The 20,720-nt window shown below is 52.9% G+C and overlaps 1 protein-coding gene and 1 non-coding gene across 4 annotated transcripts in view; both read right to left on the reverse strand.

The window, feature by feature from the left end:
* The window catches only part of LTBP2 (latent transforming growth factor beta binding protein 2), an 89,212-nt gene that overhangs the window by 43,832 nt on the left and 24,660 nt on the right, over positions 1-20,720 (reverse strand). For all 3 annotated transcript variants that reach the window (XM_053927752.1, XM_053927751.2, XM_024568352.4), the window contains exons 4-8: positions 5,814-6,004; positions 3,281-3,451; positions 2,782-2,988; positions 1,610-1,896; positions 427-529 (exon numbers count right to left, since the gene is read on the reverse strand). In XM_053927752.1, the coding sequence (XP_053783727.1) occupies positions 427-529; positions 1,610-1,896; positions 2,782-2,988; positions 3,281-3,451; positions 5,814-6,004 (959 nt within the window). The remainder of the gene's footprint in view (positions 1-426; positions 530-1,609; positions 1,897-2,781; positions 2,989-3,280; positions 3,452-5,813; positions 6,005-20,720) is intronic.
* On the reverse strand, positions 20,527-20,630 carry LOC112312125 (small nucleolar RNA U13). Its single transcript, XR_002975567.2, has one exon. It is a non-coding gene; the product is annotated as a small nucleolar RNA U13 (small nucleolar RNA).

The raw sequence follows: 20,720 nt of genomic DNA on the forward strand, positions 1-20,720 counted from the left end.
GAGGTCTGGGGGAACCCCTCCAGGGAGGGAATGAGGGAAACACTAAGTTACCAACTCAAAACTTCTGGGCCCCTAGTCCCCAGGCAGGGGATATGGGGAAGGGGGCGCAGGGGTAAAGAGGGTCCAGCATGGGATGAGATCCCCAAAATCTGAGCAAGAACAACTGACAAGACGGAGGAACCTCTTCCAGGCAATCAGATGGAGCAGGTAGGCCTGGCTGCACCCGGCAGAGGGTCTGAGCGGCCTGGGCCACTGGCCAGAGGCTCCCTCAAAGCAGATCTGGAAAGGTGGCCCAGTTTATCATCATGTGCCACCTGCCTGGCCTCTGAGACCCTGGAGGTTGTAGTGGGATTGGGGGGCTGCAACAGGGGCCAGGCCCTGGGACAGCTTCCCTCACAAGCCTGCACCTTGGCACCCAGCACTCACCTGGTCTGGGCGGGCATGGGGCACACAAGGTCACCCCCCAAAAGGCCCCCACACTGCCACAGCAGTCCTCTTGGGCAGTCAGCTCCAACAGGGGGTTGGCACACTGGAAAAAAGGCCACGGACATGTGTCACCACTTCTCCCCTCCCCTGCTGTGCACAGAGATGTCCCAGGAAAGCCCGGGACAGAGCTCCCTACCCCCGACACTTTGCCAGAGGATACCCCCACCCAAGGGAGGGTAGGAAAGTGTCAGCGGACAGAAGCAGAGAGACCTGCAGTCCACTCAGCCAGGCCCTAAACTTGAGTGATGGGGACTTGAGTATATCTATATCTGTATCATCCCAGGCAAGGTAAGACCTTCTCTGTGCAGGTCTGCAGACTGCCTCCTTCTCTGTCCCAGTCCACAGACAGGGGGTCCTGAAGTATAGCCTTCCCTCTGTCAAACTCCAGGATCACCCACAGTGCCAGCTTTCCCCATGGGCATGGCCCAGGCTCAGGGACACCACAAGCTGAGAGGCCAGGGAGGGTCTGGGGACTCAGAGTCCCTATCTCCTGGCTACTCCCCGCCTCCTCCAGGTCCCTAACCTCAAGAGGGATTTCTGGAAATATTAAACTGCAAGCCCAAGAAAAACCATCCTAGGTTTGGCTTAGTCCCTATTCTTAGGTGCCTGGATTCAGAAAGCTCACCTGGTTTTCCATCATTGACTAAGGTTGCTTCCAGAGGGGGATGGAGTGTCTCTCATCATTGTACCCCCAAGGCTTTGGGGTTTGACCTGCATTTGCTAATTCTACATCTCTGTGACTCTAAACTCAGCTGAATATCAAAATCTTTCTCTCCAGATCTAATAGTCCTACTATCTGTGCACTGGGCGGGTAGGGGGAGGGCAGGGGCGAAAGCCCTGGATTTACGGGGTCCATGGATACTGGTACCCCTCCAGAGGGGAGTCTCTTGGGCCATCTTCTGTGTGCACTGACAGGTACCTAGTGGAGCCCAAGCAGCAGGCTCAGCCTCTCTACACTCAGGCAATTTCGTGTCCTGAGTTTTTCCATCTGGGGAACGGGAGACCCTGCAGGCACTTACATTCCATAAGGAGGAGGAGGAGAGAGAGGAGAAGAGGCAGAGTGGGGGGTGGGGCAATCACTCTTCTGGAAGCTTCAGGGTTGAGGCAGGAGCTGCTTTCTCACCTGGCCATTCACAGCGCTCAGGTAACACCGGCCCAGCAGTCCCCGAGGCCTGGGTGCCGCTGGGGGCAGTGGCCGAGGGGCCTCTCCAGCACGCGTGGGGATGCTGTTGCTGTCCTGGTGGCTGTGGCCAGGGCTGGCAGGGAGCCGGAGTGAGGGTCTGGTCTCCACGCTGTTCTCCTCAGGGGCTTCCTCGGCCCCGCCCCGCACCCGAGCCACCTGGTGGACCTGCACGGAGGCCTCGGGCGGGTGGTGAATGTGCACCTTCACCAAGGAGGGGTTCACAGAGGCTGGGCACAGGGGCTGGGGTCAGAGTTGGGGAAACAGGGCCCCACCCTCTGAAGAGTGCCCCACCAGCCCAGGGCCTGGCGGGCCACTGGCTGTGTGTCACCTCCAAAGCCTCTTTCATTTCTGCACTCTGTACTCAAACCCCAGCACAAGTCCCCAGTGAGGACAGGATGAAGCCGTGCCCCTTTACTCCTTCCCTTTCAAAGAAGGACCTTCATCATCAGCTTCTAAACTGCCTTCCCGATTCCACCTTCCCTGTTATCCTGTACAATCCCCGAGCCCCAGCGCAACTGAGTCTGTGTGGTCCCGCCTCCCTGTCGTAGCTCAGGACAGTCCCTCCGCTGAGGAACCCCTCCCACTCCTCTTTGCATAACCAAAGGCTACCTATTGTTTAAGGTCTACCTGAAGCCCACCTCCTCCAGGCAGCCTTCCCTGAACACAGGGGGCTCTCCACCCACTCCCTGACCATATATATATGGTCATAAAAGAATATATATAGGATAATATATAGATATATCCTTTTATTTGGCACCTAATGAAGGCAGGGGAAATAGGAAGTGTTTTATGACGCTATTCTCTTTCTTGTCCATCCTCCCTCTATTTTCCAAGTTCATGGGTTCCTTGAAGGCAAGACCCTGCCCTTCTACTCTTTCATCTCTTGTATAGCACCCAGTAAGGGGTAAGGGCAAATACATTGCTGAATTCCGATGGAAGGGCAAAGAGAAGTTTAGGGAATAGAACTGAGCCCTGAGGGTGAGGAGGAGGGAGGTTTGGCCACAAAGACAGGCCTGGAGATAGCGCGCTGTCCCCTCCACCACAATGCTGGCACCCACCCTACCAGGTGAGCCAGGGCACCCTCAGCCCCACACCCCCAGCCCTGTACTCACACAGCTGGTTGGACAGCGGCAGTGTGTAGGTGGACCGCCTCAAAGGGCCCTCCAGGGGAGCCCTGTGGTGGGAGCCCCTCTCTGCAAGCTCCCTGTCCAGCTTTGGGGTAGGCAAGTGACAGAACTTCCCGGTGGAGTTGGTGGGGCACCAGCACTCGTCCCTGCCGATGCAGCGGCCTCCATTCAGGCAGGGGATCTGGCAGAAATCTACAACATCGACCTCAAGGTGACTGGCTGTGGAAGAACTTAGCAGCACCCACCATGGCGCCAGTGAGTGCCCACAGAGATGCAGGGGGGCAGGACTCCAAATCTGCATGGCCTGGGGAGCCCAGACTCGCCTGAAATGCAGGGGCTTTCCGGGAGGCCCGGGCGTGAGGAAGGGTAGATAACAACTAGGCCTTGCCCTTTAAAAAAGACCTTTCATGCCTTTCCTCCACCCCACAGTAGCCTGGAGACAGAGCCAGCTGGGAAGCGTTGTCTGAGGGCCGAAGGGACTCACAGATGCGGAAGCCAGACTTGGGGTCATGCCCGTGCCCGCCCTGGCTGTACAAGGTGGTGGTGTCGCCACGCTCACAGCTGTTGGCACAGTGCCCATGGGCACACGTCTGCTTGCAGATGGTAGGAGTGAAGACGATCTTGATCTTCTTGATTTTCTCCGTGAGGTTCAGCCCTGCAGAGAGAGGGCTTGGGTCCAGGGGGCAGGGCTGAGAGGCACAGCTGTGACCTCCAGGGTCTGGTTAGAAAGGCCCATGGGACCAGGGATGAATCCATCCCCAGGGCACTTGCTAAGTACCCACTGGATACAAGGTCCCACAGTTGGGGCAGAGTAACACCTTTGAGAAGCTCACAGACCAGCATTTACTGAGGGATGTCAGTGTGCAGCCAGCCAAGCTCATGCTTTAGACTCATTAACTCTGAACCTTCTTGAGTAGTAGTTTAGGTTGAACCAGTGGAAGTTGCCACATTTGAAGGTTAGAATGGTTGAGTATTGGCAACGTCCCTATACCCAATCTAATAGTTCCACTGTACAGGTAAGGAAACAGGCCCGGAGAAGGGCAGGCTGCAAGTGGTGCAGCTGGGCTTTGAACGGAAGGGCCGAGAACAGAGTGTAGCTCAGACCTGCCGGAGTGGAGAGTTTTCTAAGTGGGGGAAGACAAAGCCTGAAAGAATGGTTAGAGACAGGTTGGGGAGGAGGGCTGGTTTCCAGAGCAAGGATTGGTACCTTATTTGGTTGGTAGTGGGGAGTCACTGAAAAATTCCAGTAACAGATCGAAGAGAAAACGGAGGGCGGGGGGCCCAAATGCCCTCCCCACTGGGTGTGCAGGTGGAGGGGACGAAGAGTGACCGGTGGGGAAGTCACTGCAGCAGTATGAGCTGAGGTTGCTTCACTTAAAGTTGGTGGCACTGGAAATTCAAAGGAGGGGTGCTCCTGTGGTGTGGGGAGCCCAGGGAGGGAAGCTGGAGGGCAGAGGGGTTGAGGAGGGACAGCGTGAAAAGTCTATGCGGACCACCCATTGAAGAAGCCTCACTGGGATGGCAGGGGAGAGAGAGGGAGCCGGAGAAAAATAGAGAAATAACTGTGTGTGGGGGACAGAGGAGCTGTACAGAAAGGGCTGCCAGGAAAGGGCTGAGAGAGGGGCAGGTTGATGGATGAGGACAGAGGGGACGAGGGGAGGACAGGTTAGGGTGGCCTAGCTTTCCAGAGGAATCAAGAAAGGAAGTGTGTGTGCCCTAGACAAGAAGAGGGACACCGCCTTTTCAAGATGACAGGAAGGAGGTCATCGGCCATGAAAAGGAATGAAGTACGGCCACGTGGGTAAACCTCAAAAACACTGTGCAAGCTGAAAGAGCCAGACACAGAAGGCCGTGTGTTGCATGATCCCATTTATACAAAGTGTCCAGGATACGCAAATCTGTAGAGACAGAAGCGGATCAGTGGGGCCGGTGCTGGGCGGAGGGAGGGGGAGGGAGTGCTGGCTTAGTGGCTATGAGGTGTGTTTGTTTGTTTGAGTAATGCCCATGTTCTGGAGTTAGATAAGAGTGGCAGTTGTGCCAAATTGTGAATATACTGAAAACCACTGACGTGCGCACTTTAAAATGTGATGTTATACTGTGTGAATTTTACCTCAATTTTAAAGAAGATTGTATTTATTTATTTTTAGAGAGAGGGAAAGGGAAGGTGAGAGAGAGGGAGAGACACATTGATGTGAAAGAGAAATATCGATCAGTTGCCTCTCATATGCACCCCGAATGGGGACCAAATCCTCAAACCGGTGACCTCTCACTTTGCAGGATGACGCCCAACCAACTGAGCCACAACAGTCAGGATTTACCTCAATTTTTTAAATGGAAAAATAAAAGAAAGGAAATGAGCTTGGGCACAGGCTGAGGTAAGGGGGCAGTGTGCGTCGTGGTGGGGCAGATGGGCAAGAAGGGAGGAGCTCTTTGGGGGGTAGCAGGCGTGTCCACGTGCTGAAGGAACGGGACCTGGGAGAGTGGGAGCCGTTGGAGGAGCTGCTCTGGAAATGAGAGAGTGTGCCCAGGTACACAGGGGAGGGCTGTGGAGGCACAACCAAGTGTGTGCGGAGGCGTGGCTCCACAGGGTGCTAGTTCTCTCCTCTGGGAAGCTGAGGCCCAGCCATAGGTGCTAAGAATGCAACTGGTCGGTTTGGTCCAGGGAGGTTGGGGTTTTTAGGAAGGTTGGGTTGGAAGGACCAGGGCCAGGGCGGTGAGATTCATAGCTGGACATGAAGGAAGCGAAGGTAGGATGGGTGGCCAATGGGGCAGAAATAGAGCAAAGTCTAAGAGTCTCAAAGAGGCAAAGTCCTGACCAGCTGGTTTGGGATCCCTGGAGTCTGGCACAAAGCAAGCAAGCACTGGACAGACGATTGTTTGTTGATTGGCTGAGAGGATGAGGGACAGGTGACAACTCAGCCCTTCACTGAGAGTGGAGGAGAGAACAAGGCAGGGAGAAGAGCATCAGAGATTTAGATGCCCTGCTCTTCCAGGTCCCCGAGGCAGGGCATCCTTACCCCAGGGGGACGTCGGGCGGTCCGGATACGCTGCCTGCTGGGCACTGTCCCTCTGCTCAAGGCCTGGCCCCACAGGCAGGGCATTGGACGTCAGCTGGCCATTGGCCTGGGTGGCCGGGTAAAGTCGGATGGTCCGGGACAGCCCCACACGCTGCTGGGAGGGCTGGGTCTGGCTGCGCTCGCTCAGGGTCCTGTGGAGACAACCGTGGCACCGGGATTTACGCATCGAGGAGCGGTGTCCCTGTGCCAGTCCCGCTCAGGATGCCCACCCCTGTCTGCACCAGAGGAGTGCTCTCTATCTGGCTGCCTTCTTGCCAATTCTGAGGAAATGAAGGTGCCCTGAAGCAGGGGACTGGGCTAAGGCCAGCCAGCTGGTTCAGTGGGAGGGCTAGCTCTGCGGCACAGCCAGGCTTTGGCTGGGTATTCTGGGCAAGTTGCTTTGCCTCTCGGGGCCTCAGGACCCTTGACTGCGGAATGAAGGTGTTAGACTGGTCCCACGTGGCTCTAACATTCTGAGTCTTTGAGACTCTCACCAACCAGCCCCTACCCCCAAACCAAGTCCTGTGCCTACCCTCTGCCACTTCTTAGTGCGACCCTTCCAACACATTACCTGTGGCACAGGCGCCCAACATGGACACGCTCACAGACTGATTTGGGGCAGAGCCTGGAATATCGCTTTCATTTAATTTTTTGTGAAAATAATAAAAGAATTATATTCAAGGAGAAAAAAATGAATTCATCATCCCCCGCCTCAACAGAACAAATAATTTTGCATATTTCCTTTCAACCTTTGCTCAAGTACGTTCTTAAACTATTGTCATCACATTCTTATTCTTCACTTAATATCAGGTCGTACTTTATACAATTCCATAATTTTCGTATTTATCATCTTAATTGCTACATAATAGTCTACCTGAAGATGAGTCACAATTTATTCAGACATTCTCTTGCTGCATATATAGACTGTTTTAATTTTTAACTGTAAATATTTTCACTGATGTGGTTTTTTTCTTCTGTTAAAATATTCCTTTAGTATAGAGGAAGTCATTATACTGTTCTATTTTACTCTGTATCTTTGAAAAATTCTAATAATAAACATTTTGAAAGGATTATTATTTCAGGATTAATTCTCCAGCCTAGAATGACCATATCAAAGGTTACAAAGATTTATAGCTGTAGGTACACAATGGTCTATTGCTTTCCAAAAAGAATGGCATCAAAATGTTTAAATGCGCCACCCAATAAACTTGGCCTAGAAGCATCTACTCAGGCTTGGGCGTTCTCCCTCCCCTAGCAGGTCCCACCCCTAGCCTCTCCATTGGATTCCTTGCTCAAGTGGGATAAGGCCCTGGGATCCCCCTCCCTCCACCGTCCCTACTTCAGTCTTGTTGCCCTTGGGTGCCCAGGACATGAAGAGGCTCCCTCTTATTCTTTCCCGGAAGAACCCAAACTGAGTGAACCCAGTGTCCTGCAGCTCTCCCCCAGCACTATCAGCCTAGGACTCGGCTCCTGTGAGCTTCAGTGCTGCTCTTCCTTCCAGTGCCAACCGCAGCAAACCCTCATTCTGATAGGACTCAACCATGCCTCCCCCTGCTTCCCGAGTTTAGGGGCTGCAGTGGGAGAGAGTTAGCTGGGAGCTGTACTAAACCAGGCCTGGGAGCCCAGACCTCAGGCACCTGCTCCTCATTCCCAGGAGAAGGTCAGCACAACCAGCTGCAGCAGAAAACACAGTTCTTTTAACAGCTTCCCAGAAAGAGCCTGTAAGAGAGGTAGGCGGGCTGGTGGGTCAGCTGGAGTCTCCCCCTGGCAGCACCAGCCCGGTGCCGGTGCCGCGGCTCAGCTTAGTGTCAGCCCCTAGAGGTGAGGGGAGTCGCTCATGTTCCGCCCAGACCACTCGGCACTTTTTAGAGCTTGACCCTGGCAACGAGTTGTCCAATTAGGTCAAGATGGAAACTCAAAAGTTTCCTTTTTGGTGGTTTGTTGTCATTGTCGTTTGTTATTGTTGCTGTCACTTGTTTCTCTCACTGGAACTGAATGCAAATGCCCCCAAGATTCCTGAGTTCAAACCCCTTAAGGGCCAGCTGAAGACCACCAGGGGAGCCGCCAGCTTGCCCGGACAGTACAGCCCCATAATGATGCCGCTCAGTTGATTGTGATGTGCCTACGCCCCGCCCAACACTCTCGGGTTTCCAAACAAATGAAGAAGGGTCTCCGTGCCCACCACCCCACCCACCTTCACCCTCGCCTGGCAGCTGCACCCTATCTCATTTATAAATGGGCTTCCATATACTATTTTGTATGATAAGCATTCTGCTGCCAAAAGGACATTTAAAAGCATCCTTTTTACAAGGTGGGCAGAACAGTTACAGCTGCCATTAACTGAGACAGCCAGGTGCTTTCAGTGCATCATCTTACTCACAATCACTTTACTGAATGAAAAAAGTAAGTCGCAGGATAATGGGGATAGCATGCTTCCAATTTTGTGTTCTAAGAAAAACCCTCTCTCTCCCCCTATAAATACGTGCATGGCCATAGGAAAGGCCTGGAAGGACCTGCACACAGCGGCCACCCGGGGAATGAGAGCGCCCATGCACGCGTAGCTACTGTTTTGAACTTTCTATGTTTCTGTATTTGTGGAATATTTTCAGTAAAGTTTTTTTTACAGTAAACATGCATCATTTTGTAATAAAAATAAATCTCTCTTTCCTCCAGCAACTCCATTTAATAGATAAGAAAACTGAAGCTCAGGAAATGCACGGCAAACGCGTGTGAATAAATAAGGAGGACCCAAGGCGGACTGTGACGGCTAACAGAGGCACTGGAGTGCAGATGGAAGAAAGACTCTGATATTCGAGCCCCCCATTTAAGAGAGGGTAGGATTTTTACAGTCGAAAACGAAGAGGAAGACATTCCAGATAAGAGAAGTAACATGAGAAAATGGGAAGCAGGAAGCAGAGTTAAAGAAGAATAGTGAGCACGGTTAGATAAAGCGCAGAGTTGAGGAGAGGGGAGGAGGGGAGACAAGGTCGACTCGGTGCCTATCAGGTAGTGTGCCTCGAGCCACGTGTTTTACATAACCTGTCATTTATTTGTCCAAACAACCCTATGATCAAAAACCTCTGCGTGGCCCAAACCACCTTAAACAAAGTTAAAAAGACAAATGACAAAATGAGAAAAGTATGTGCAACTCACGTCAGAGACAAAAGACTAATTTCCATAACATATAAAGAGCTCCAGAAAGAAAAATGGCAGACCAATAGTCCTAAAGGAAAAATCAGGAAAGGAATATGAACAGTTCACAAAAAAAATGTCGATTTTTCTGAAACCCATGAAAATATGCTCAATCTTTCCCATTCTAAGAGATGTGCCAATGAAAACTGCATCTGAGGTAGCGCTGTGTAATCCATCGGCTTAACAAAAATCCAAAAGATTAATAATCGACTAATTTGATGAGATTGTGCCAAAACAGGCACTCTCAGGTGTTGTTGGCGGGAATGTAAATGGATACGGGCCTTATGGACAGCAATTTGGCACTGTCTGGCTACACCACAGTGCGCCTATGCTGCCCCTCCAGTTCCACCTCCAAGGCTATGCTGCAGATAAACCTGCGGTGGTGGGTGCTGCTGCCACCCAGCCCAGGTCCCCTTTGCCGCTGGTGTGCCCTCCCCTGGCTTCTTCTGAGTTCTGCTCTTGGCTGATGGCAGCCACTTGACAGGCTCCTCCCACCCCCATGACCACTTGACTACTTGAGCCAATGACTACTTGAACGAGAAGTTCAAAAGCCCCACCCCCTGGCCTCCAGGTAGGACAGCTCTGCAAGCTCCACCCTCAATCAGGCCTGGGCTTGGTTTCCTCAGGACCAATTCTTGCTTGGCCCATCCCACCTTCTCATACTGCGTCCTTCCCTCCCTTGGCTCAACCCTCATAGATCACCCCAATCCATTTCCCAGCTGCACCTCTAGGGGAATCGGACCTAAGACACTTTTAAAAGTCAAAATGACGGATGAACAAGATTATTCATTACAGCACTATTTTGTAATAGCAAAATATTTTGTAAAGAAGAGAAACAAGTTAAGTGCCTTTCAGTAGAGGATTGGTCAAACAAACTCGGGTACATCCACAGGATGGAGTCATACGCCCTCAAAACAGAAAGAAGCCGCTCCTTTACATCCATAACGAAAGTTCTCCAAGATATACCGAAAAGTGAAAAAACAGCCCAAATCTGGCCCACGGACTGTTTTCGTACAGACTGTGAAATAACAATCGCTTTTTACATTTTTAAATGGTTGAAAAAAATCAAAAGAAGAATAATATTTCATGACATGAGAAAGTAATATAAAAATCAAATTTAAGTTTCCATAAATAAAGTTGATTGGAACCCAGCCACACTCATTGTCTAAGACTGCTTTTCCTCTCCGGCGGCGGGGCCGAGGAGTCGCAGGGACCATATGCTGTTCAAAGCCCGACATATTTACTATCTGGCCTTTTATGGGAAAAAGTGTGCTGACTCCTAGCGTGGGACATGTAAACTTTTGTGTAAAAATAGAGAAAATAAGGACACCTGTTGCATTTATTTGCATATTCATAAAGCAACCTTGGAAGGATGCCCTGCTAATTAGGAACAGCAGGAAGTGGGTGGAGGGGAGTAAGCCAGCGCTACAATGTAATGAATGCTTTCTCTGTGCCAGCCTCTGTGCCGGTAATGCACGCCGCATGCATTGCCTCAGGTGGGCCTCCCCGTGACCTTGAGAGTCACTCGTTATTCCCATTGTATAGCCAAGAAAGCAGAGTAGGGAGGTTCTAGGCCTCGGGGAAGGTTGCAAAACTCCTAGGCACAGAAGTGAGGTGATCAAACCAGGTGAGTTCATCCTAAAGCCACCCTAGCATTTGTCATTTCTTTATCACTGTTTTACAGATGAGGACATTGAGGCTTTGAGGGGTTAAGAATAAGTCTGGTCCATAGGGTGGAGGGCCTGAAATGTGGGGGACGGGCCTGGGCTGTACTGAATGGGTAAGGGCGAGTCCCTGGAGATTCTGGGGTAGCCCACCCTCTTTCACTCACTCAAGAAGCATCTCCTGAGTGCCTGCCACGTGCCAGGTCCAAGGATGGCAAAGGCCCTCTTATCCTCTCTGCTCCAATGTAGGCTTGGCAAAGGCACCAGCACCCCAGCAAAGGTGGAGGGGTGCAGTGGGAGCCATATATTAGCCTTGAGATATTCGTGGTCTTCAAGGAGGTCTAGGGCATGATGGGATGGGCCTTCATAAATGATCATTACTGTGGGGAAAGATTACCTGGTGGTGGATGGGCCAGACTAGGGAGGGCTGGAGGCTGTGGTCGAAGCTACAAGGACCAAGGGTGGGACCCGGAAGAAGGCATGGTCTCAAAGGCTATTTTTAAGACACAGAGACTTTCCAACTGTGGCTTAGACAAATGGGCAGAGGGGACTCCAGAAGCCAAGATCCCAACATAAGAGATCAGAGAAATGGCTCAGTTTTGGACATGATGAGGGTTGAGTGCCTCAGGACAGATCTGCAGATGGGAACACCCAGGAGGAGGCCCTCAGGAGAGGGCCGGGGGCTGCAGTCGGGGGCAAGGGGTGGGGAGTCAAGTGTAGAGGTGGTGGTTACAGAGTTAAGGAGGGATGATATCACCCAGGGAAAGTGTGCAGAACAAACCACATGGCAGAGTTCCGTCCACTGCTGGACTGAGGCATGAACTCGGCTAACACTTCCCAATTTCAAGGGAGAAACGTGTTAATGAACAGGCTGGTCTCAGCTTTGAGCTGCGCTCCATCACTTCGTCTCTAACCTTTGGCGCTTGCTACCACTTGTCTGCTAGCACACGATAAAACAAATGAACAAGCCGTAAATGAATTATTAATGGAAAGACGTGGCAACGGCCCACCGCACTTCACTCGACAGCTTATTCTACTCGTGTGCCTGCATTAGATCGACATACAGACAGTCGTCATAGTTTCTGCTAATAAAACTGTTCCCAGCTGCAATCACGGAATTAATTACATTGATAGTTTATGTATTTCTTATGACTTCCAGGTGCTCTGACACCTAAACACTGAGAAATATAGGAGTAGAGAGAGTAAAGAAGGGTGGGGGTGTCTGGGGAGCACCCACGCTCACGAGGCAGAGGCAGAGGCAGTGAAGGTGCCTGAGAGGGCACAGGCAGAGAGGTAGGAGGGGAACGGGGGCAGCACCAAGACAGGAGGGTAGTCCCAGAACTTCACCTCTGCTTCTGGCTGCAGGGGCAGAGGCTGCTCCTTCCTGACTGTAGGTGAGCACGCCCTGGCGTGTCCCAGGGAGCCTGGTCTCCCCTGGGAATCTGGGCGCTGGCAAGGCAGGGGGCCCCCTCACAGAGGTCTGCTTGTTATGTCCTCCTGGCTGACCCAGCAGGCCCGCACCCTGGCCAGCCCAGGCTCGGTGCGATGGCCCTTGTGCCGAACCCCGGGCACCTAGAACAGTGTTGCCACACTCCTGCCCCAGCCCCTGCACAAACCTGCCCTGCCCCAGCCGGGAGCAAGGGGCACCCAGGCCTGGGGGATGAAGGGGAGGGGGACACCGCGGCCTTGGCATAGAGCCAGGAGCCCCCCGATTCTGGGTGATGCAGAGCTTGAGGGCTGAGCAGGTGACACCCAGGCTGGCTGAGGCGGCAGCCATCACTCTGCAGCCTCTGGGTGTCAGAGGTACCAGCTTGGTGGGCTCCCAGGTGTCACTGTGGGGCGGGGAGGACGCGACCCCTGCCCCACTGGTCCCAGACGAGGACAACGAGCATTTATTGAGCACTAATTCTGGACTGTGTATCATACGTCAGATTTGCCATATGTTATCTAACCTTCACAACCACCTTAAGGGCTAGGTCCTGCTATGAACCCCATTTTCCATAAAAGAAAATGAAGGCACAGAGAGGTGAAGGAACTTGGCCGAGTTCATTCACCTGGAATTGTGCTGTCAGCAGAGCTTTGTGATGATGAAATGCTCTATAGTCTGTGCTTTCCAACAGGCTCACGACTAGTTGCTTGTGGCTTTTGAGCACTTGGAAGCGTAGCCGGTGTGACGGAGCAACTGAGTTCTACATTAAATTAAATTGAAGTAGCGCCATGTAGCTGCGGGCTACCTCCTGGACAGCACAGTACAGAAAATGGAGGAGTTGGGATTCGAACCCCAGAAGTCTACCTTGGCCCGTGACTGTAGGGTAAGAAGGCTCCCCTGGCTCCCCTCATGGCATTCTTTGTCCCTGGAAAGCATTGCTCATCCCCCCAGCACTTGGGCTCCCTGCCTGTCCTGCTCTGGGGGAATCAGCACCCTTCCACCCTTGCTCTCCTGCCCCCAAACTGCATTTTCTGTCATCGGACGTCGCAGGGCTGTGGCAGAATGGCGGTGGGATTTCCTGAGGACAGACCCACCACTGTGTCCCTGGGCGGCAGGTTTCAGCCCCGGTGAGGAAAGACTTTTAAAGAGCCAGAGTTGCCCTGCACCGTGGTGGCTCCTGGAGAGGCAGGAGCCCCCGGTGTCTGGAAGCATGTGGCTCTGTGTCCTGAGTGCCAGAGAGGAAGCCATGACAATCCTGCCTGGGGCAGGGCTCCCAGACTGACAGCTTCTGAGAGACCAGTATGGATGCGGGCAGTGCCCGTGGGAACCAAGCCCTGCCTGGGGCCGGACACACTGATGCAGCATCTGAAACACCAGCCCGCTCACTCCCAGGGCCCTCCTGAAAGGGCCCGGAGCCGCCCTCTCCCAAGTGTCTCAAGGCCTCTCCTGCTGCTGACCCTGCCGTCCACTCGCCCAACTCTCTCTGCCTCACTGGTCAGCCTGAGGCCCCCACCCCGCCCGCCCTGCCGCCTGTGAGTCACATCCCCCTGCTCTGAGTTCTAGCTCTTTCTGTGGCCACACCCAGGGCTGAGGACCCTACCCCTGCACCCAGGGGATGCCCCCAGCAGGCTGAAGGTGGGGAGGGGGCAGAACCTGGGGGAGTGTCTCCTACACAGATGACCCCCTGCTCTGCTCAGAAGGGAACACACATCCCTGCTCCCTGGCAGGTAGATAAGAGGCAGAGGAGGGTAGGAGCACTGAGCCCTGGCCTGGGGCCTGGTCCCCACCTCAGAGAAGTCCTGGAGCAGGTGCTGTCTCAGCCTCCCAGGGGGCCAGGGCCCCTCTGAGCCTCATCACTGGGCAAGTTACAGAGAAGCACATGAAAGAAAGGAAGTGGTGGAATAGGTGAAGCCATCGAACAGGAATGGAAACACAAGTCAGGGCCTATGGACACCTGCCGTGTGTTCCAGGAGAGTAGAGGAGGAGGAGGGAGGAGAGAACTATAGGCTGAGAGGGTAGAGTTAAGTCCACATCCCAAAGCCAGGGAGAGCTTGGTATGTGGGCATCTCAACACCACCAGATTGGCATGAGATGACCACCTCCTGAGCCCTTGAGTTCCCAGCTCATGGCCTTTGGGATCGCTCTACCCTCCACAGTATTCAGTGCCGCGCCCCCCGCCCCCCCCCCCCCCCCGCCACGCACACAGAGCGGAACAGGCCTGCATTACTGCATGGCACACGCAGGCCTATGACTTCAGGCGAGCTTACCCCACTTCTGGACTTGCCTGGACAGGCCCACTGTAGACAAAGGCAGCAGGGGGCCTGGGCCAATGACACACTCCTCAGGGGTCGGCCAAAGTCCTGGCGGCCTGCAGCCAGTGTGTTCTCACGGGAGCTGACGCTCTGCCCCAGGACCATTAACAGGAGATTCCTACGAGAACCGGGACCCAGCCTGCGAAGGCTTGACTCAGTGATGTAGCAGCGCAAAGCTACCTGCTGATTGCGTGCCAGACATCAGCTACAGGCATTGCAGTTTTTATTTTTTTTAAGCCCTTTACATTCCACGCCTCACTGGATAGACGCAACGACTCTGCTGTAGGAACTGTCCTCTGCCATTTTGCAGAAGAGAAAGCGAAAGCACAGAGAGGCCGTTAACCTGCCTGGGGTCCCCACCACCAGGGAAGTGCTGTGTTTCTCAGGGCCTGAGCTCCATCTGCCTTTGGCAGATAACACTCCCCAGCCTGATATTCATCCACCCTTGGCCATGACAGGAAACCTCGCCAGAGCCAGAGATGCTTTCAAGGCGTCTGGGTAAACGCTCAGTGTCTCTACCACGGCTACTTTCCTGTTGGAAACAAAAGGCTCGGATGACCCCAGAGTCTAGGGGCCAATAAGAGTGGGCGCCATTCATAGAGCATCCAAAAGGTTTCCAATGTATTTATATATATCTATTAGTAATCCTCCTGACAGGTCTTCAAAGTAGTGATGTCACCCCATCTTACAGATGAGAACACTGAGGTGCATGAGGTTAATTCACTTGCTCCAGGCAGCACAGCTGTTAAGTGTTAGAGCTGGGATTCAAACCCAGAGGTGACTAACTGTAAGACACAATGATTTCACCATTCCTTCCTCACACACTACATACAGCCCACCGTAGGGGCTCTGACCTTGACCCAAAGACTTCAAAGAAAGAAAGAAATGTGCAGTCAGTTTGTTTCCCGAGTGTGGCTTGGTGGGGGTTTCAAGAAGGCACCCCTTCTTCCTCCCAGCACTGGATTCCCTCACAGGCCTCTAACGGAACCCCCCACTGGGTGTCCCTGTGGGCGGACATGGTAGGAGCAGTCAGGAGCTGAGACTGGAGGGAGACTCAGTGTCGGTGACCAACTGGAAGCAGAAATGTGGTAGCTCCAGAGATTTTGATTTGCAATCGTCGTTTTGCAAGGAACAGGGATATTTCTTTTCAAAAAGCATTGGACTTCCTTGAATTTTAGACCTTTCACAAATATTTTTTTAGGAGGAAAAAAAAAAGAAAAAAACCCCCCACAAAATGCCTGTCGCAGCTACTCACTTCCACCATGAATCACGGACACAAAACCACAGTTATGTGGTTAACAAAGGAACTATGTGTTTCCACATTTTGTTATTGGAAATCATTTAGCAATCTTTACTATGTCATCTGCAGACAGACAGACAGACAGACAAGCACACACAGCCCTCTGGGTCCTAAGCAGCCACTCCTACAACCCTGGTCATCAGATGACTTTGTATTCAACCCATTTTCCTTTTCGAATCCTTTTCTGGGAAGTTATCCTGCAGGAGTTAAGTCGTCCTCCTCAGCCCCACCCAGAGGTGGGGAGTGCATGCGCACATGTGCACACAGGTGAGCTGGTGATGGGGGAGGATGAGGAGGACCGCCGACACCTTGTCTCGGTTCCGCAAGTGGAAACAAATGTACATTCAGAGTCCCCATTTTATTCCTGTTACCATAATACAATCTCCCTCCCTATACGTGGGGGACGGGCTGCAGGATCCGCCCCTCCTCGCACATACCGAAAGCCAAGTCCCTTGTATGATCCTGGGTAGTATTTGCATAGAGCCTGTGCATATGCTCTCGCATCCTTCAGATTGTCTCTGTATTACTCATAGTACCTAATACAATGCACGCACTGTGTGAGTGGTTGCTGTGCTGTGTTGTTTAGGGAACGGTGAGAAGAACAGAAGTCTGTACCTGTTCCATACAGACTCGTAGGCCTAACTACAGAGTACGTGTCAGCAACAACTTAACTCGTTTTCTCTGAGTATTTTCCACCTGTGGTTGCCTGAACCTGCGGGTGTGGAACCCGCAGATGCGGGGGGCCGGCTGCACCACTTTGGTGCCCTTGACTTTGGTAAAGCGATTTCTACCTGGGAAGCGGAGAGTGCCTTTTTCTGACAGCAGCGAATTAGTTAAGTGGTGGCAGATTTAAAGGTCATGTACCTAGGAAAACTACTGGACCCATAAATCCAAAACTTCCTCTATGTTGTGGACAAGGGGTGAAACCTGATACACACTCGAAAACCGTGAGCTCAAAAGGAAAATTCTCAGGACCTGAAAAATCTCCATTATGATTTTTGAGGCCTGATCTCTCAGTACCGCTTTCTGCCCACGCCCCATGTCTCTCTCTCTCTCTCTCTCTCTCTCTCTCTCTCTCTCTGTCCATCTCTCTGTCTCTCTCTCTGTCATGCACGCACCCCTCCAACCCCGAGGGTGGCATTTACCAAGCAGCCACAGTCTGCGCAAAGCCACCGGATGGGATGGACGTTCCCTGGGGCATCTGAGAAGGAGTATTAACTATCTTTCCATTTCCTTCTTGCTTCATCTCTCCCTAACTCTTTCCTTTCAAACAAAAATCCTGGAGGATTAGGTCAGTTAAATGCTGTAAGTATAGCCACACACTTGAAATGTTTGTTGTTACTATTTTTTTAAGCTGGATGCTGGAAACTGCAGGCGTTAACCTTTTAACAACCCAAGCAGCTCCCTTTGCTCCCCACGCGCGCCCCTGGAGATTGCTGCTCGAGCCCCTCCCTGGCCAGGTTTCAGCAGTTTCCCGAGAAAGAAGCTGGATGGCAGGCCGGCCCCCGTCCTCTGCAGCTCCCGCACCGCACCAGGCTTGCTGGTCTGTGCTGGCCTGAGCCCAGTCCCTGTCCCCTCAGACCTGGAGGGTTAGGTAAGGGCTTCCCTACACAGCTCTCCCCGGGGCGCCCCCTTCCTTTCTTGTTTCCCCTAGCCCTGCCTGTGCCCTTGCAGGTCGACCTTTACCGAGCTGACCTCACTGAGTGTGCTGTCTGTTTCCTGCGGGACTCTGACTGATGTCCATAAGAAAGAGTGTCAGCTAGTAGGCGTTGAGCACTTAGCTATGTGGCTTAGCACTTTACCCACTTTTTAAAATTTTATTCCGATTGCAACCCTGTATTTTACTTTATGCTGGACAGTGCTAGCATCATCGATTTATACTGAGCCTCGGGGAAGTGAAGAAACACATATGGAATCAAACCACTAGCGAGCAACAGAACCAGGTGAGGAGGCTGGGCATGACCCACGCCCTTAACCACTGTGCCATATTGTCCCCATATTAGATCAGGTGCTGCCTGTGAAGTGCTGTGCACAGTAGGCCAGCTGACCCAACAACGCTCACAGCCCTGGCTGGTAGCTCGGTTGGTTGGGATATCATCCTGATAGGCCAAGGTTGCGGGTTTGATCTCTGGTCAGGGCACAGACAAGAAGCAACCAATGAGTGCATAAATGCGTGGAACAACAAATTGATGTTTCTCTCTCTCCCCATCTCTAAAAACCAATCAATCAATCAATGAAATTTAATGCTCATGCACAATAGGTTAAAATAACAACTCTACCACACTCAAAAACCCCACATCCCTAAATTCCATTGTGACATAACCTGAACCCAACCTTCTCGTTAAAACCTCATTCTGATACCACACTCAGGTTAGCCGAACCACCACCCTGTTGTGAAATGGAATGTCACCTCAACTGTAACCTTAGCTCCACCCAGTCCCGACCCAAACACTCACCACTGTGACCACAATTCTAGGTGCCTCGTCAGGCTGAGGCTGGGCCAGCGCTGTGGCAGGAACCAGGAGCCGCTCTCCCCTGCCCCTGGCCTGCCCTCTAGGTCCTGGGTGCCTGTCCCCATCCCAGAGGCAGGTGGAGCCCTGCACACCACTCCATTTATACGCCCTACTTGAACTTAACATGACTGGCCAAAAGACATTTGGTGCAACATCCATCTCCTGGCGCTTTGGCGTGGGGAAGGAAAGGAGAGGAGAGAGGAGGGCAGAGCATCTAGTATGGTGCCTGAAGCACGGAGCAGGGGACAATGAACCCTGTGGATGGTGATGATGAGGAAGGGGACTTAGAAGAGGAAGAGGCTCGCAGTGTCTCCATCACCGTGCTGCAGCGGTGGGCAGGTAGGAGGCCAACAGCTCCCATCGCAGAGATTGTAGAGGGCTGGGGCCAGGGCTGGGCTGGGCGGAAGTCCCTCTCTGGCACCTCACCTAGCAAAGGATAACCCTCAGCTCTGGGAAAATGCCGGAAAGGGGAGTCCTGCAACCTTCATCGGAGATTTGGGGGCTGTCTCAGGCCATCAAGGCCAGATGGCCACCTGCAAACCTAAGAAGGTTAGGGAGAAAGGTAAGGAGTAAGTACACAGGAAGGAGATACTTTTTCTGGAATCTGCCCAGTTGCTCTGTGTGGGGAGCAAGAGAGGCGTTAGAAGGCCCCAGGCCCCCTTCTCTCCTGCGTGTGGCATCTTCACCAGCCCAGAGGTGGACGCACTGGCAGAGCAGGGCGCAAGGACGGGGCTCGCAGGCTCTGTTGCGCGGAGAGAGGCATGCTGGACCCACCTTCCTCATGACCTCTGCCAGGACCCTGAGGCCTCGAATCAAAACACGGCCAGATCGCGTGCCCGGCTGCATCTGCCCTGGCCTGTGTCTTTGGTTATGCCCTCAGGTACCCTAAGGCCAGCTACAGTCCTGTCCAGGCCCTGAGCCCTACGGCTTTTGGGTGTTTGGGGGGTTGCAGAGGCGCGCACGAACACTGCGAGGTCCCAGAGGCCCACCTCCCTTTTAGAGAAACCCAGAAGGGGCCTCAGCGGCTAAACCCAGCTGGAGAGGACGGCCATGAAGCAACACGCTTTGTGGGGGAAATGGGAGACACTTCCCTCTGGGAAGGAACCAGGGCCAGGGTCACCACGTGCAGCTGCACAGGCCGTGCACCACGCGGTTCCTGGGGCGTCTTTACAGACTCGACTCTACGAGTCTGTAAAGCGACAGTCATCTCCTGGGGTCCTGTGCAGTGACTGGAAGGTCCTGCACACAGCAGCCTGCCTCCCTCTTCTCCCTGGCAGGGCTGAGTGCTTCGGACCCACCCACCGGTTACTCCCAGTAGTCTCTGCTGGGTGGGGATGGGCACAGTTGGCAGGGACTGAGTGCCAAGGCACCCTGCACAAACCCCAGTGTGACCCACCTGCACTTCTAGAACACTCTGCAAGCAGCAGGGAGGGGGCTGTGGGCAGTGAAGGCAGTTTGCGGCTGAAACACACATCTCTTCTACTCTTTCAAAAAGCAGCAGCAGGGCTTCTGTGACTGCAGACTTGGGACAATAAAGCCCTTTCCGTTTGTTCTGGCTGGAGGCCCAGGAGGGAGTATCTCCCTCTGACTACTCTCCTCTGAGCCCTCCCTGTTCCAAACCCACAGACCCAGGGAAGGATTCATGGGACTCTTCTAAGGGCCACGAGATGGAAGAAGCTGGGAGGAGACGCCTTCACAGCTGCCACAGCCCCGCACCAGACTCCCCGCACCCCTAAGGGTCTGCTAAGCCCTGCTCTGCTGCCAGCAGTCACCCTTAGAAGAGAAGTGTGGCCCTCAGCCTGCCCTCGCTCTAGACCCCTGTGGCCAAGGGGCACAGGCTGGGCAGGTACCCATCTGTTGGGAGCACTGGGAGAGCCCCTTCCTGATCAACTACATGTTAGGGGACGGGCGGAGTGCAAGCTCAGAAGGGAATGGCCCGAGGCCACCGCCTTTGCTCCAGGTGGCAACAGGGGATAGATACATTGTGGCAGGGATGTTCATTCTGTGGCTATTTATTGATGCTTCCTGTCTGTTAGGAACTGTTCTGGGAGCTAGGGATACATCTGAACAAAACGAAGACCCCTGCCCTTGAGGAGCTCACACTGTATTTGGAGAAAAACGACAATAAGCAATAAACATAATAAATAAATGATATGTCATGTTAGAAAGTAGAAAATAAAAAGTACTGTGGAAATAAAAAGTGACCCAAAGGAGGGGACTCTCAAGTTAGAGGTTAACAATGTATCTATTTTTTACCAAGTTCACATCAGATGGGTAATGTGCCGATGTCGTGACGAGGTTTGTGGGAGGCACACGTCACACGAGAGCGTGAACACCCAGTCATCACACTTATGAACTACCAAAGGATGGCAATACAATATTAAATAACAGGAAAACGGAAGACATCTCCCTCCGGGAAGGAGCCAGGTCCACCCTGGTGGCAAGCCCTTGATGGAGC

This window comes from Desmodus rotundus, chromosome 7 (assembly GCF_022682495.2).
Source record: "Desmodus rotundus isolate HL8 chromosome 7, HLdesRot8A.1, whole genome shotgun sequence".
Lineage (NCBI taxonomy): Eukaryota > Metazoa > Chordata > Mammalia > Chiroptera > Phyllostomidae > Desmodus > Desmodus rotundus.